Genomic DNA, 14,599 nt, shown 5'->3' with positions numbered 1-14,599 from the left:
AGGCGGTGGGAGAAGCCTCCGCAACTCATCTTCAAACGGCAGCGAGCCAGGGCTGGAGAAACCTGTGAAAATTGGCTAAGCCCGCAGTCCTGGTTGCTTGAAGTGGAGCGTCTTCAAAGCCGGCGCTCCCCACTGTAGGGCACAGCAGCTGCCAGAGCGGGTTTGATCCTCTCCGCTTTTGGCAGCTCTCAACTTGAAATTCCAGCAAAAGAAATTTTTCAAGTCGCTATTATTGCCTGTCACGGGTTTATAAATATTGTGCGCCACCACGATGTGTTGTGGCACGGCTCTCTAGGGACACCGGCGCATGCCAAAAGCGGCGCAGGAGAGGAGAAGCAGCTCCTCGCCTTCAAATGAATGCAAATGCCTCGAACGGGGCTCACGCGAGGCTTTTGGTGCGCGGCTTCAGTCGCGCGGCATATCTATCAGAGGGGGGAAAAGGCTGATTGTCTTTTCCAGCAGAATTCAGCTGCTGCTTTCATTAGGCTTGTTTAATTAGATTCCAGATGCTAATTTGCAAGTCGATACCAGAGGGTGCGGGACAGCCTGCCTTTGAATCGCTTCCCTGTGATGTGATGGTCTTGCCGAACACCGCTGCCCTTTCCGAGCGCCATCAAGACTTCCTGACAATTAGCACCGAAAAGCAGGCCCATTCATCTTGACAGGGGGAGGAAATATTAATTTCCCACCCGTTTTAATGACAACAGACCAGAGAATTGGAGAAGCTCTCTCCGCGGCAGGAGCATCCGCGGCTGACAAATCCCATACAAGGCATTTGCAAGGGATACAGAGGCCTGCCAAAGAGAGGGGGGCTTCCACGGGGGGGGGGGGGGTGACCTTTCACACTTGGAGGCCACTGACCCTCTCGGAAATTAGGACCAGAGAACATCCAACTAAGAGAGAGGATTGTCGAGTTTTCATTTTCCCCCCCTTCAAATTAAAATGCCACCAATCCAAGCAGAAATCATCTATTTTTTACTATCTAGATCTGACATGGGCAAACTTTCTAACTTTGGGGGGGGGGGGACATGTTAGCACTCCCTGATAGGAGGATAAAAGGAAAGAGAAGGAGGAAGAAAGGAAGGAGAAAAGGGAGGAAGAGAAGGATGGAAGGAGAAAGAGGGAGGGAAAGAGGAAAGGCAGGAAAGACAAAAGGGAAGGAAAAGGAAAGGAAGGAAGGACAAAAGAGTGGAAGGGAAGGAAGGGAGGGAGAGAAGGATGAAAAGGAGGGAAGGAGGAAGGAAAAAGAGAAGGAGGGACTTAAGGGAAGGGTTAGGGTTAGGAGAGGGAGGGAGGGAAGGAGGAAGGAAGGAATGAGAAAAGGGAAGGAAGGATGAAAGGTTGGAAGGGATAGATGGAAGGAAGGGAATGATGAAGGAAGGGAAGGATAAAGGAAAGGAAAAAGGAAGACAAAAGGGAAGGAAGGAAGGAGAAAAGGGAGGGAAAAGGAGGGAGGGAGAAAAGACAAAAGGGAAGGGAAGGGAAGGGAAAGGACAAAAGAGTGGAAGGGAAGGGAGGGAGGGAGAGATGGATGGAAGGGAGGGAAGGAGGAAGGAAAAAGAGAAGGGACTAAAGGGAAAGGTTAGGAGAGGGAGGGAAGGAGGGAGGAAAGAGAGAAGGAAAGAAGGTTGAAATGTTGGAAGGGATGGATGGAAGGAAGGGAACGATGAAGGAAGGAAAGGATAAAGGAAAGAGAGAAGGAAGGAAGGAAGGAAGGAAGGAAGGAGAAAAGGGAGGAAAGGAAGGATGGAAGGAGAAAGAGGGAGGGAAAGGAGGGAGGGAGGAAAGAGGAAAGGCAGGAAAGACAAAAGGGTGGAAGGACAGGAAGGGAGGGAGAGAAGGATGGAAGGAAGGGAAGGAGGAAGGAAAAAGAGAAGGAAGGAAGGACTAAAGGGAAGGGTTAGGAGAGGGGGGAAGGAAGGATGACATAGGAGGAATGATAGGAAGAATGGCTGCCCAGGTGATGGAAGGAAGGGGAAGGAAAGAGAAAAGGAAGGAGAAAAAGGAGAAAGGGAAAGGAGGGAGGGAGGAAAGAGGAAAGGCAGGAAAGACAAAAGGGAAGGGAAAGGAAATGAAGGAAGGACAAAAGGGTGGAAGGGAAGGAATGGAGGGAGGGAGAGAAGGATGGAAGGAAGGAGGAAGGAAAAAGAGAAGGAAGGGACTAAAGGGAAGGGTTAGGAGAGGGAGGAAAGGAGGGAGGAAAGAGAAAAGGGAAGGAAGGAAGGATGAAATGTTGGAAGGGATGGATGGAAGGAAGGAAGGGAATGATGAAGGAAGGAAAGAGAGAAGGCAGACAAAAGGGAAGGAAGGAAGGAGAAAAGGGATAGAGGAAGGAAAGAGGGAAGGAAGGGAAGTTGGAAGGAGAAGGAGGGAAGGAGCAAGGAAGAAGAAGGAAGGAAAGACAAAAGGGAGGAAGGGAAGGATGGAAGGAAGGAGAAAAAGGGAGGGAGAGAAGGATGGAAGGAAGGGAAGGAAAAAGAGAAGGAAGGGACTAAAGAGAAGAGTTGGGGTTAGGAGAGGGAGGGAAGGAGGGAGGAAAGAGGGAAAGAAGGAATGAGAAAAGGGAAGGAAGGAAGAAAAGTTAGAAGGGATGGAAGGAAGGAAGGAAGGAAGGAAGGGAATGATGAAGGAAGGAAAGGATAAAGGAAAGAGAGAAGGAAGGAAGGAGAAAGCGGGAGGAAAGAGGGAAGGAAGGATGCAAGGAGGAGGGAAGGAGCAAGGAAAAAGAAGGAAGGAAGGGCAAAAGGGAGGGAAGGATGAAAGGGAGGGAAGGATGAAAGGGTGAAAGGGAAGAATGGATGGATAGAAGGAGGAAAGGGTGGAAATGAAGGAGAAAGAGGGAGGGAAGGGAAGGGAGGGAAGGGAGGGAGAGAGGGAAGGAAAGAAGGAGGAAAGGGTGGAGGCAAAGGAGAAAGAGGGAGGGAAGGAGGGAAGAAAGAGAGAAGGAAGGGAGGATGATAGGATGGTGAGGGAGAGGAGGGCCTGAGAAAAGAGCCTCCGCCCCCCAGGCCTGAGTTTGCCCATTCCTAACCTAGACATTAATCAGTTTGGAGTCCATTGCGCTTATCTGTTGGAACATGACACATTTTTTAAAATATCTTTGCCAAGCAGGAAAAAATGGGAAAAGGTTAAGAGTTCATTCCTCAACTTTCACTATGTCATCACATTTTGTTCTAAGAGAATGTGTTGGTTTGGGTTGTTGTAGGTTTTTCGGGCGATATGGTCATGTTCTAGAAGCATTCTCTCCTGACGTTTCGCCTGCATGTATGGCAAGCATCCTCAGAGGTTGTGATTTTCCAACCTGAGGATGCCTGCCAGAGATGTAGGCGAAACGTCAGGAGAGAATGCTTCTAGAACATGGCCATATAGCCTGAAAAACCTACAACAACCAGTGATTCCAGCCATGAAAGCCTTCGACAATACAATGTGTTGGTTTCTTTGACTAGGGGTGCACTGGGAAGCTATATCTTTGAGGGCAGAGCAAACTGCAAGTCACATCCGGTGCAATATCAGTGCCAGGCTTCGTAGCCCATTTTGGGGAGACTCGTTAAGACAAAAACGAAGGAGTGGCTGAGGGGGGAAAGGAAGGGGCCTGAGGCTGTTAGGAATTGTGGGAGTTGGAGTCCAAAACACCTGGAGGGAGGGCTGAAGTTGGCCCATGCCTGTGCTATCCCATTCATCCAGAGAGAATATTTACCTCCATATCAGGTTTGAACTTGTCCTCAAAGACCGCCATGGCTGCCAAAGAACCGGAACCTGAAACCAGAAGAGAAAAACCCTGTTGAGCCTGAGGTTTCCGCACCACAATCTCATTTGGACACTTGAGAAAGAAGGAACGACGAGCAAAAGGGTGACACCAGCATAAGATCTTTTTAAAAGAATTGGTCATCTGCAAGGACGTTGCCCAGGGGATGTCCAAATGTTTGACCATCCTTGTGGACAGAGAGTTTCATCTATGCTGATGATTGTGCCATCACCGCTCAAGCAGGGAGCTTTGAGATGGTAGAACAGAAGCTCTCCGAAGCTCTAGGTGCCCTTACTGCCTCTCACAGGGAAAACCAGCTGATCCCTAATCCATCTAAAACACAGACATTTGCCTTTCACCTTCAGAACAGACAAGCATCCCGAGCTCTGAGGATCACCTGGGAAGGAATCCCACTGGAGCATTGCAGCGCACCCAAATACCTGGGAGGAGTCACTTTGGACCGTGCTCTGACCTACAAGAAGCACTGCCTGAACATCAAGCAAAAAGTGGGCGCTAGAAACAATATCATACGAAAGCTGACTGGCACAACCTGGGGATCACAACCAGACACAGTCAAGATATCTGCCTTTGCGTTGTGCTACTCTGCTGCTGAGTACGCATGCCCAGTGTGGAACACATCTCACCACGCTAAAATAGTGCATGTGGCTCTTAATGAGACATGCCGCATTATCACGGGGTGCCTGCGCCCGACACCACTGGAGAAATTACACTGTTTAGCCGGTATCGCACCACCTGACATCCGCCAGGAAGTGGCAGCCAAGGCAGTGACATCTCCAGCCTATCCCCTGTTTGGGTATCAGCCAGCACGTCAATGACTTAAATCAAGAAATAGTTTTCTAAGATCTACAGAGATCTTACTGGAATACCTCAGCTCACTGGAATACCTCAGCAAGCGAGAGTCCAAAAGTGGCAGGCTCAAACCCAGAACCTCAACCAATGGCTGATACCCAATGAGAGACTCCCCGCTGGGCACACAGAAGGCACTGAACAGACTGTGCTCTGGCACCACGAGATGCAGAGCCAACCTCAAGAAATGGGGCCACAAAGTGGAATAATCCATGACATGCGAGTGGGGAGGAGAGCCAACCACTGACCACCTGCTGCAATGCAACCTGAGCCCTGCCACATGCACAAAGGAGGACCTTCTTGCGGCCACACCAGAGGCACTCCAAGGGGCCAGAGACTGGTCAAAGGACAGTTAATCCACTACCAAGCTTGCAAACGTTGTGTTTTGTCTGTTTGTTTGTTTTGTTAGAAATGTAATACAAATATCTGGTTGCCGATGACACGATAAATAATAACCATCCTTGTGGGAGGCTTTTCTCATATCCCCGCCTTTTCCAAAAACCTTCTTTCAAAATAATAATGACCAAGTGTATGCAGAATGGGGAGGGTCCACAGAGTGGCTCACCGTACTTCATGAGGAAGGGATTGGGTCTTCTGTGGCACCCGCTCCCCCCACACCACCAATCCCATTGGAAACGGAGAGGGCTTTCAAGACCTGGCTGCGATACGGCTTTGAGGGAAGAGGGCAGGGGTCTGCCGTTCAAAGCAAGCGAATGAGGGTCCCGCTGGGCCCAGGCAAGCCCAGGGGAATGTCCACAGCAGCCCTTTGAATCCGGCCGATGTTTCTACCGGGGTCAGCGTTTGCAGAAAAGCTGCTTTATACGCGATTCTATTCAGCCGCCGTTGCCCAAAGGCCTTGAGATGAGGCAAACTAGTGCTTTAAACACATTTATATCAGTGGGAAAACCAGGCTGATTTAATAAGGGGGTTTGGTCAATTTGTCAAGGAAGATGACTTACTGTATATACTCAAGTTTAAGCCTAAGTTTTCAGCCCTTTTTTAGGCCAAAAAAGCCCCCCTTGTCTTACACTCGAGTCAAAGTTGTTTATTATTTTACTCCGTTGTTATTATCATCATCATCATCATCATTATATTACATGTATTATTTTACTCTATTTATTATTATTAATATGAAATTTATATTATTTCACTCTATTATTATTTTACTACATTTATTTTACTGTATTTACTATTATTTATTTTTCTCTATTATTGTTATTATTATTATCATATTTATTATTTTACTCTATTATTACATTTATTATTTTGATCTATTTATTATTATGACATTTACATTATTTCACTCTATTATTACTATTTTTATTACATTTATTTACTCTATTTATTATGACATTTATTGTTTTACTCTATTTACTATTATTTATTTCTCTATTATGACATTTACATTATTTCACTCTATATTACTATTTTTATTACATTTATTTACTCTATTTATTATTATGACATTTATTATTTTACTGTATTTACTATTATTTATTTCTCTCTCACTATTATTATTATTATTATTAACACATTTATTATTTTATTCTATTTATTATTATTACATTTATTATTTTGATCTATTATTATGACATTTACATTATTTCACTCTATTATTACTATTTTTATTACATGTATTTACTCTATTTATTATTATGACATTTATTATTTTACTCTATTTACTATTATTTATTTCTCTCTCACTATTATTGTTATTATCACATTTATTATTTTATTCTATTTATTATTATTGCATTTATTATTTTGTTCTATTTATTATTATGACATTTACATTATTTCACTCTCTTATTACTATTTTATTACATTTATTTACTCTATTTATTATGACATTTATTGTTTTACTCTATTTACTATTATTTCTTTCTCTATTATTGTTATTATCATATTTATTATTTTACTCTATTTATTATTATTACATTTATTATTTTGATCTATTATTATGACATTTACATTATTTCACTATATTATTACTATTTTATTACATGTATTTACTCTATTTATTATTATGACATTTATTATTTTACGCTATTTACTATTATTTATTTCTCTCTCACTATTATTGTTATTATCACATTTATTATTTTATTCTATTTATTATTATTGCATTTATTATTTTGTTCTATTTATTATTATGACATTTACATTATTTTACTCTATTATTACTATTTTTATTACATTTATTTACTCTGTATTGTAGAAGGCTTTCATAGCCGGAATCACTGGGTTGTTGTAGGTTTTTCGGGCTATACGGCCATGGTCTAGAGGCATTCTCTCCTGACGTTTCGCCTGCATCTATGGCAAGGACATCTAATCACCTCTCAACAAAAGATTGCTCCAGGCACTGCCAGGCCATCAAATGCTAATCAAGGTGGTCAGTTGAAACATTCCCACCTAGCTCCAGCAGACAAGAGTCCTTCATCCCACCCTGGTCATCATTCCACAGATATATAAACCCTCTTTCCTAGTTCCAACAGACCTCACTACCTCTGAGGATGCTTGCCACAGATGCAGGCGAAATGTCAGGAGAGAATGCCTCTAGACCATGGCCATATAGCCCGAAAAAAACCTACAACAAGGACATCTAATCACCTCTCAACAAAAGATTGCTCCAGGCACTGCCAGGCCATTAAATGCTAATCAAGGTGGTCAGTTGAAACATTCCCACGTAGCTCCAGCAGACAAGAGTCCTTTGTCCCACCCTGGTCCTTCCACAGATATATAAACCCTTTTTCCCAGTTCCAACAGTCCTCACTACCTCTGAGGATGCTTGCCATAGATGCAGGCGAAACATCAGGAGAGAATGCCTCTAGACCATGGCCATATAGCCCGAAAAAAACCTACAACAAGGACATCTAATCACCTCTCAACAAAAGATTGCTCCAGGCACTGCCAGGCCATTAAATGCTAATCAAGGTGGTCAGTTGAAACATTCCCACGTAGCTCCAGCAGACAAGAGTCCTTTGTCCCACCCTGGTCCTTCCACAGATATATAAACCCTTTTTCCCAGTTCCAACAGTCCTCACTACCTCTGAGGATGCTTGCCATAGATGCAGGCAAAACGTCAGGAAAGAATGCCTCTAGACAGACCATGGCCATATAGCCCGAAAAAACCTACAGCAACCCAGTGATTCCAGCCATAACTAATATATTGCATCCCTGACCATATCAAGGTTTGTTCCACAAGCACGCCAAATCTCAACTACGTATTCCATATTCCAATTTGAGGAACGATGCGCCGTTTGGCGTTCCTTTTGGATCTCGCTCTGTCGAGCAGCGCACCACCTTCTTTCCATGTCTTAATGCAACCCAGGCAATATTTTTTAGGCTGCTCTCCTTTTGGAGATGGAACCAAGCGGCCTCCCATTTTTTACGCCAATTAGGAGATTTTTCTGGCATTTACGACTTTTTAACTTGTTTTGCATGCCGCGATCTGTTTAGCTGGGTCACCCAGAAAGCCGCCTCTTCCCCCCATTTAGGGTGATTTGTGTACATCGCTTGACCACCTCAATGGCTGCGTAAAAAAGGCAAAGGCAGCGATTAAACAGTTTCAAATGAGGAGTCCTGCTGATTTTATCAAGTCTGCTGAATGTCTAATGAAAAGGCAGGCGGCGAGAGTGACACTGCGGAGGAAATACAGACTATCTGATCTGAACCATTTAAGGAGGCCCAATTATAGATCAAGTCTAAAGGGTAGAGGCAGCAGATTTACAGGCACAAATCAATGAGCATGCTAATCCCGGCGCATGTGACAGATGCTCCTGTTATGGAATATGGCCGCGGTTGAGGATCATTACCTTCACAGTACCAAATACATCACATTTATAAGCGGAGGGACACTCAGAGCATCCTCTCAGGCGCCAGGCAAGGGCGATTCATTGCAGACTCGGAGCCAAGGATGGCCCCGTTTTCGGGAAACTAGAAACAGAAATAAGGAGGGAGTCTTTCTGAAGGGCCAGCTGGCCGGAGAAGCAAGAACATTCGGAGGAGAGGTCAGCCACCAACAAGAGCTAACAAGGAAGAATGGTGCCAAACTGTACAATTGCGCCCGGGACACCATTGGGCCAGGAAAACGCTCTCAAGTAAGAATAAGGGTGGCCCATGCCTTAGTCACTTCCAGATTGGACTACTGTAATGCACTCTACGTGGGGCTACCCTTGAAAACGGCCCGGAAATTCCAACTGGTCCAACGAGCGGCGGCCAGGTTGTTAACTGGTGCTCCTTACAGGGAGAGGTCATGCCTCCTGTTTAAGGAGCTCCATTGGCTGCCATTCATTTACCGGTCCCAATTCAAGGTGCAGGTGCTTACCTACAAAGTCCTGAACGGTTTGGGACCCGCCTACCTGCATGACCACATCTCTGTATACGAACCCACACAATCTCTTCGTTCATCTGGAGAGGCCCTGCTCATGATCCCACCTTCATTGCAAGCGCAATTGGTGGGGACGAGGGATAGGGCCTTCTCAGTGGTGGCCCCTCGACTCTGGAACTCACTCCCCAAGGACATCTTGCAGTCTTTAGGAGGAGCCTGAAAACGTGGTTGTTCCAATATGCCTTCCCAGAATAAGGAAATTCCCAGCAATATGCCCCTAAACGCACTTTATCAGTGATCTAGTGGGTACAAGGGATAGGGCCTTCTCAGTGGTGGCCCCTCGACTCTGGAACTCACTCCCCAAGGACATCTGGCAGTGTTTAGGAGGAGCCTGAAAACGTGGTTGTTCCAATGTGCCTTCCCAGAATAAGGAAATTCCCAGCAATATGCCCCTAAACGCACTTTATCAGTGATCTAGTGGGTACAAGGGATAGGGCCTTCTCAGTGGTGGCCCCTCGACTCTGGAACTCACTCCCCAAGGACATCTGGCAGTGTTTAGGAGGAGCCTGAAAACGTGGTTGTTCCAATGTGCCTTCCCAGAATAAGGAAATTCCCAGCAATATGCCCCTAAACGCACTTTATCAGTGATCTAGTGGGTACAAGGGATAGGGCCTTCTCAGTGGTGGCCCCTCGACTCTGGAACTCGCTCCCCAAGGACATCAGGCAGGCCCCCATCGCTAGCAATCTTTAGGAAGAGCCTGAAAATGTAGTTGCTCCAGTGTGCCTTCCCAGAATAAGGTACCTTAAGCAACATGTCCCTAATCGCACTTTACTGATGACCTAGGATTGTCTGCTCGCTCGATTTCTCTCCAAATACCCATCCTTGTTATATGTCACCTTGTCATGCCCAGTATTTTAAAATTTTAATTGTTACATTTGGCCCTGCCATAGGTTTTAATGCGTTGTGGTGTTACTGTTTTGTTTATTGCTTTGTTTATGAGTTATTTATTGTCTGTATTGCTGTGTTGTTTTTATTGATGTATTGGGCCCGGTTCTTGTAAGCCGCACTGAGTCCTTCGGGAGATGGTAGCGGGGTATAAATAAAGGATTATTATTATTATTAATAATAATAATAACCCAAAGAGGTGCCAAAGAGACTTGGGAGAGCCATGCTTGGGTAGACCTTTCCAAATGCTGTGTTGCAACACACTGGATGGCCATCTATCGAGGGGGCTTGGATGGTGCCTCCCTCCCTGGCAGAGGTCTCTTCCAACACTAGGATCCTATGATTCAATGTTCAATACTGAGGGTTTGTGTACTGAACAAATCATATACAGTAGAGGCTCGCTTATCCAAGTGGCCTCCCAATGTTGTTATAACAACAACAACAACAACAGCATGCTTTGCTTGATGATATTGGAAGGAGCAGGCTGAGTTTGAATGCAAACTTGGGAGAGTCCTGCTCAAGCTTCAGCTTCCAGAGACCTGCCAAGTGCTCAATTCCCTGGCCGTATGTGGTCGAGGAACCCAGGAACGGCCATTTCATAGGTTTGCTAACAAGTTGGCATCTCGCTAGCTAGAACAACAAAGGGGGCATTCATTAGGTTTCCACCGAAAGCACTGAACCAAAACGCTGTGTGGCAAGCTCCATCTGGACACAGCCCTTCCGAAAAGCAGCCCACTCCCTGCCCAGTGAATCGGGCAGTTTGGCCACGGCCTGAATCCGGTGCGCAAAGGGCCTCTGGGGACATGCGCCAAGAGGAGGGAGCTCTTTGGGGGCCAAACATCTCCAGCCCTCGAGAGAAATGAAGGCTGCTGCTATTCCCAAACTGCTGGAGCATGGCATACATGCCCTACTCGTCTGGGAATATATCACTACAGGCTTAACCTCATGCACAATAATATAATAATAATAATAATAATAATACAATAATACTAAAACTTTATTTCTACCCCGCTACCATCTCCCCAAGGGACTCGGTGAGGCTGAGCCCACAGCACATCAATAAAGAAAGGCAATAACAATAATCAATAGAGTTAAAATAAACTCAAAAACAGAAAATACACAATAAGCAATAACAATAACAATATCAAAACATAGAATCATAGAATCAAAGAGTTGGAAGAGACCTCCTGGGCCATCCAGTCCAATCCCATTCTGCCAAGAAGCAGGAATATTGCACTTAAATCACCCCTGACAGATGGCCATCCAGCCTCTGTTTAAAAGCTTCCAAGGAAGGAGCCTCCACCACACTCCGTGGCAGAGAGTTCCACTGCTGAACGGCTCTCACAGTCAGGAAGTTCTTCCTAATGTTCAGATGGAATCTCCTTTCTTGGAGTTTGAAGCCATTGTTCTATTGTGTCCTAGTCTCCAGGGAAGCAAAAAGGAAGCTTGCAAAACATGCAGCATTTAAAAACCTATGGCCGGGCCAAATGTAATAATTCAAATTTAAAATCAAAAAGTGCTGGGTATGAACAAGGTAAGGCAATTAAAATAAGAGTTTTCAGAGAAAGATGAGGGCGTGCATACAATCCTAAGTCAATAAGTGCATTTGAAGACATATTGCTAAGAGTTTTCCTTATTCTGGGAAGGCACACTGGAACAACCACGTTTTCGGGCTCCTCCTAAAGACTGCCAGCGTTGGGGCGTGTCTGATGTCCTTAGGGAGTGAATTCCAGAGTCGAGGGGCCACCACCGGGAAGGCCCTCTCCCTCGTCCCCACCAATCACGCCTGCGAAGGAAGTGGGAGCATGAGCAGGGCGTCTCCAGATGATCGAAGAGATCGTGTGGGTTCATAGGCACACATGTCAAACTGAAGGTCCACCCTGTCACTGTATGTGGCTCTCCAGATGCTGGACAAAAACTCCTATCTTCCTCATCACTAGACATCATGTCTGGAGCTGATGGGAGTTGGGATACGGGAACATCTGGAGGTTTGTTCTGTTTAGTCAAGGCAGAAGAACATAAACAAAAGGCTTGCGGATATGGTGCCAGACTTCAAAACACCCCTTAACCTTTTCCCAAGAGCTGGGGTTGCCATTCCCATCATCCCCAGTCCGCATGGCAGATCATCAAACGGGATGGGAGTTGCCATTCAATAACACCTTGGGATCCAAATTGGGTAAAAATTAGAACACACTGACCGGTACATCTATAAATAATTATTCATTGGCCCTCTTGTCTCCACGGATTCTCAACGGCCCTTTGAAGGCAACCAAAAGGCTGAAGTAGCCGTGGTGGTGCAATGGGTTGAACCCTTGTGGTGTTGAAGTGCTGACCTGAAGGTTGGCAGTTCGAATCCGTGAGACGGGGTCCACTCCCGCCTGCCAGCTCCAGTTCCTGCCAACCTAGCAGTTCAAAAACATTCAAATGTAAGTAGATAAATAGGTACTACTTCAGCGGGAAAAGCAAAGAGATGCTTCAAGCAATCTTCCCGGTCACACAACCAGGTGACAACGCAGGCTCCTCGTCTTGGAAATGGAGATAAATGCCTCCCCAGAGCCCCCGAGATGAGCACTGCCTCCAGAAGCCGGAAATGAAAGGAGAAGCCTCTGTCTTGGTTTGTGAGTCTCATTGTATATTTTATTTGTTTATTTATTTATTATTCGAACTTCTATGCCGCCACTCCCCTGGGGCTCAGAGCGGCTTACAAGAAGAGGCTAAAATCTAACACAATTTGAAAACAATTTAAAAACAGCAATATCAAACATTAAAAGCCTGTCGAAACAGGGATGTCTTCCATGCCCTGCGGAAAGCTGGTAAGTCCCGCAAGGCACGGACTTTGGGTGGCAGAGTGTTCCAGAGCGATGGTGCCACTGCTGTGAAGGCTCTGCGCCTGGTTGCTGTTAGGCGCAAGGTCTTGACACTGGGAATTTCCAACAAATCTTGGTCTTCAGATTGGAGGGATCTCTGGGGTTGGGAGGGGGTGTGGCGGTCCCTCAGGTACATTGGGACCTGATTGTAAAGGCATTGAATGTTTGCCTATGTATGCAAATGCTGGGAGAAGGGTGGAATACAAATAAAGTATATTATGATGATAATGATGATGGTGATTATTATTATTTGAAATACAACCAGATGAGTCCACAACAGACACTCTGCTGGCTGTTGTATTGGATCACACGTTGGACATTTCCCAAGTTCCTAGTACTGGGTGATGTATTATTGCTGTTGTTGTCGTCGTTATTATTAAACAAGCAAATTAGTCCACAGCAAAGAAGATCATTCTGCTGGCTGTTATATTGGATCACATGTCTGACACTTCTCAAGTGTCTAGGACTATGTGATGTATCTGCGAATAGTACGTGCAGATCCCAGTAGGGTGGCCTTCTGCAGCTGGCAGGTGGTAATCTTGTCAGCGCCGATTGTGTTTAAGTGCAGGCCAAGGTCTTGAGGCACTGCACCCAGTGTGCCCATCACCACTGGGACCACCTTGACTAGCTTGTGCCAGAGTCTTTACATTATATTATTATTATTATTATTATTAATAATAATAATAATAATAATTTTATTACTATTTTTCTGACACAAAAACACAGTATGTCACAGCAAATGAGATCTATATGCTGGATTTCATACCACAAAATCACAAGCCCGACATAGAATATAATCATAGAATCCTAGAATTGGAAGAGACCTCATGGGCCCTCATCCAGTCCAACCCCATTCTGTCAAGAAGCAGGAAAATTGCACTCAAAGCACCCCTGACAGATGGCCATCCAGCCTCTGCTTAAAAGCCTCCAAAGACAGAGCCTCCACCACAATCCAGGACAGAGAGCTCCACTGCTAAACAGCTCTCACGGTCAGGAAGTTCTTCCTAATGTTCAGGTGGAATCTCCTCTCTTGTAGTTTGAAGCCATGGCTCCATTGCATCCTAGTCTCCAGGGAAGCAGAAAGGAAGCTCCCTCCCTCCTCCTTCCTGTGGCTTCCTCTCACATATTTATCCATGGCTATCATGTCTCCTCTCAGCTTTCTCTTTTTCAGGCTATACATGCCCAGCTCCTTAAGCTGCTCCTCATAGGGCTTGTTCTCCAGACTCTTGATCATTTGAGTTGTCCTCCTCTGGAAACATTCCAGCTTGTCAACATCTCTCTTGAATGGTGGTGCCCAGAATTGGACACAATATTCCAGGTAAAGTGGTCTAACCAAGGCGAAATAGAGCATGGGGAGCAGGACTTCCCTGGATCTAGACACTAGGCTCCTCTTGATGCGGGACAAAATCCCATTGTTGTTTTTTTTGCCGCCACATCACATTCCTGGCTCATGTTTAACTGGTTGTCCACAAGGACTCCGAGATCTTTTTCACACGTACTGCTCTCGAGCCAGGCATCGTCCCCCATTTTGTATCTTTGCCTTTCATTTTTCCTGCCAAAGTGGAGTCTCTTGCATTTGTCACTGCTGAACTTCATTTTGTTAGTTTTGGCCCATCATCTCTCTAATCTGTGGAGATCCCTTTGAGTCCTGCTCCTGTCCTCTGGAGTCTTGGCTATCCCTCCCAATTTGGTGTCGTCTGCAAACTTGATGATCCTGCCTTCTCGCCCTTCATCTAAGTCATTAATAAAGTTCCTGGCCAGGACCGGGCCCAGGACAGAACCCTGCGGCACTCCACTCGTCACTTCTTTCCAAGATGAAGAGGAAGCATTGGGGAGAATCACCC

The 14,599-nt window shown here is 45.5% G+C and overlaps 1 protein-coding gene across 1 annotated transcript in view; it reads right to left on the bottom strand.

Annotated features, from left to right (window-relative positions):
• The window catches only part of PSMB7 (proteasome 20S subunit beta 7), a 64,751-nt gene that overhangs the window by 31,471 nt on the left and 18,681 nt on the right, over positions 1-14,599 (bottom strand). The window contains exon 6 of the mRNA XM_060757617.2: positions 3,698-3,756. Coding sequence (XP_060613600.1) covers positions 3,698-3,756 — 59 coding nt within the window. The remainder of the gene's footprint in view (positions 1-3,697; positions 3,757-14,599) is intronic.

Source organism: Anolis sagrei, chromosome 11 (genome assembly GCF_037176765.1).
Source record: "Anolis sagrei isolate rAnoSag1 chromosome 11, rAnoSag1.mat, whole genome shotgun sequence".
Taxonomy (NCBI): domain Eukaryota; kingdom Metazoa; phylum Chordata; class Lepidosauria; order Squamata; family Dactyloidae; genus Anolis; species Anolis sagrei.
The sequence above is the reverse complement of the archived record's forward strand: the minus strand, read 5'-3'. Positions and strand labels throughout refer to the sequence as shown.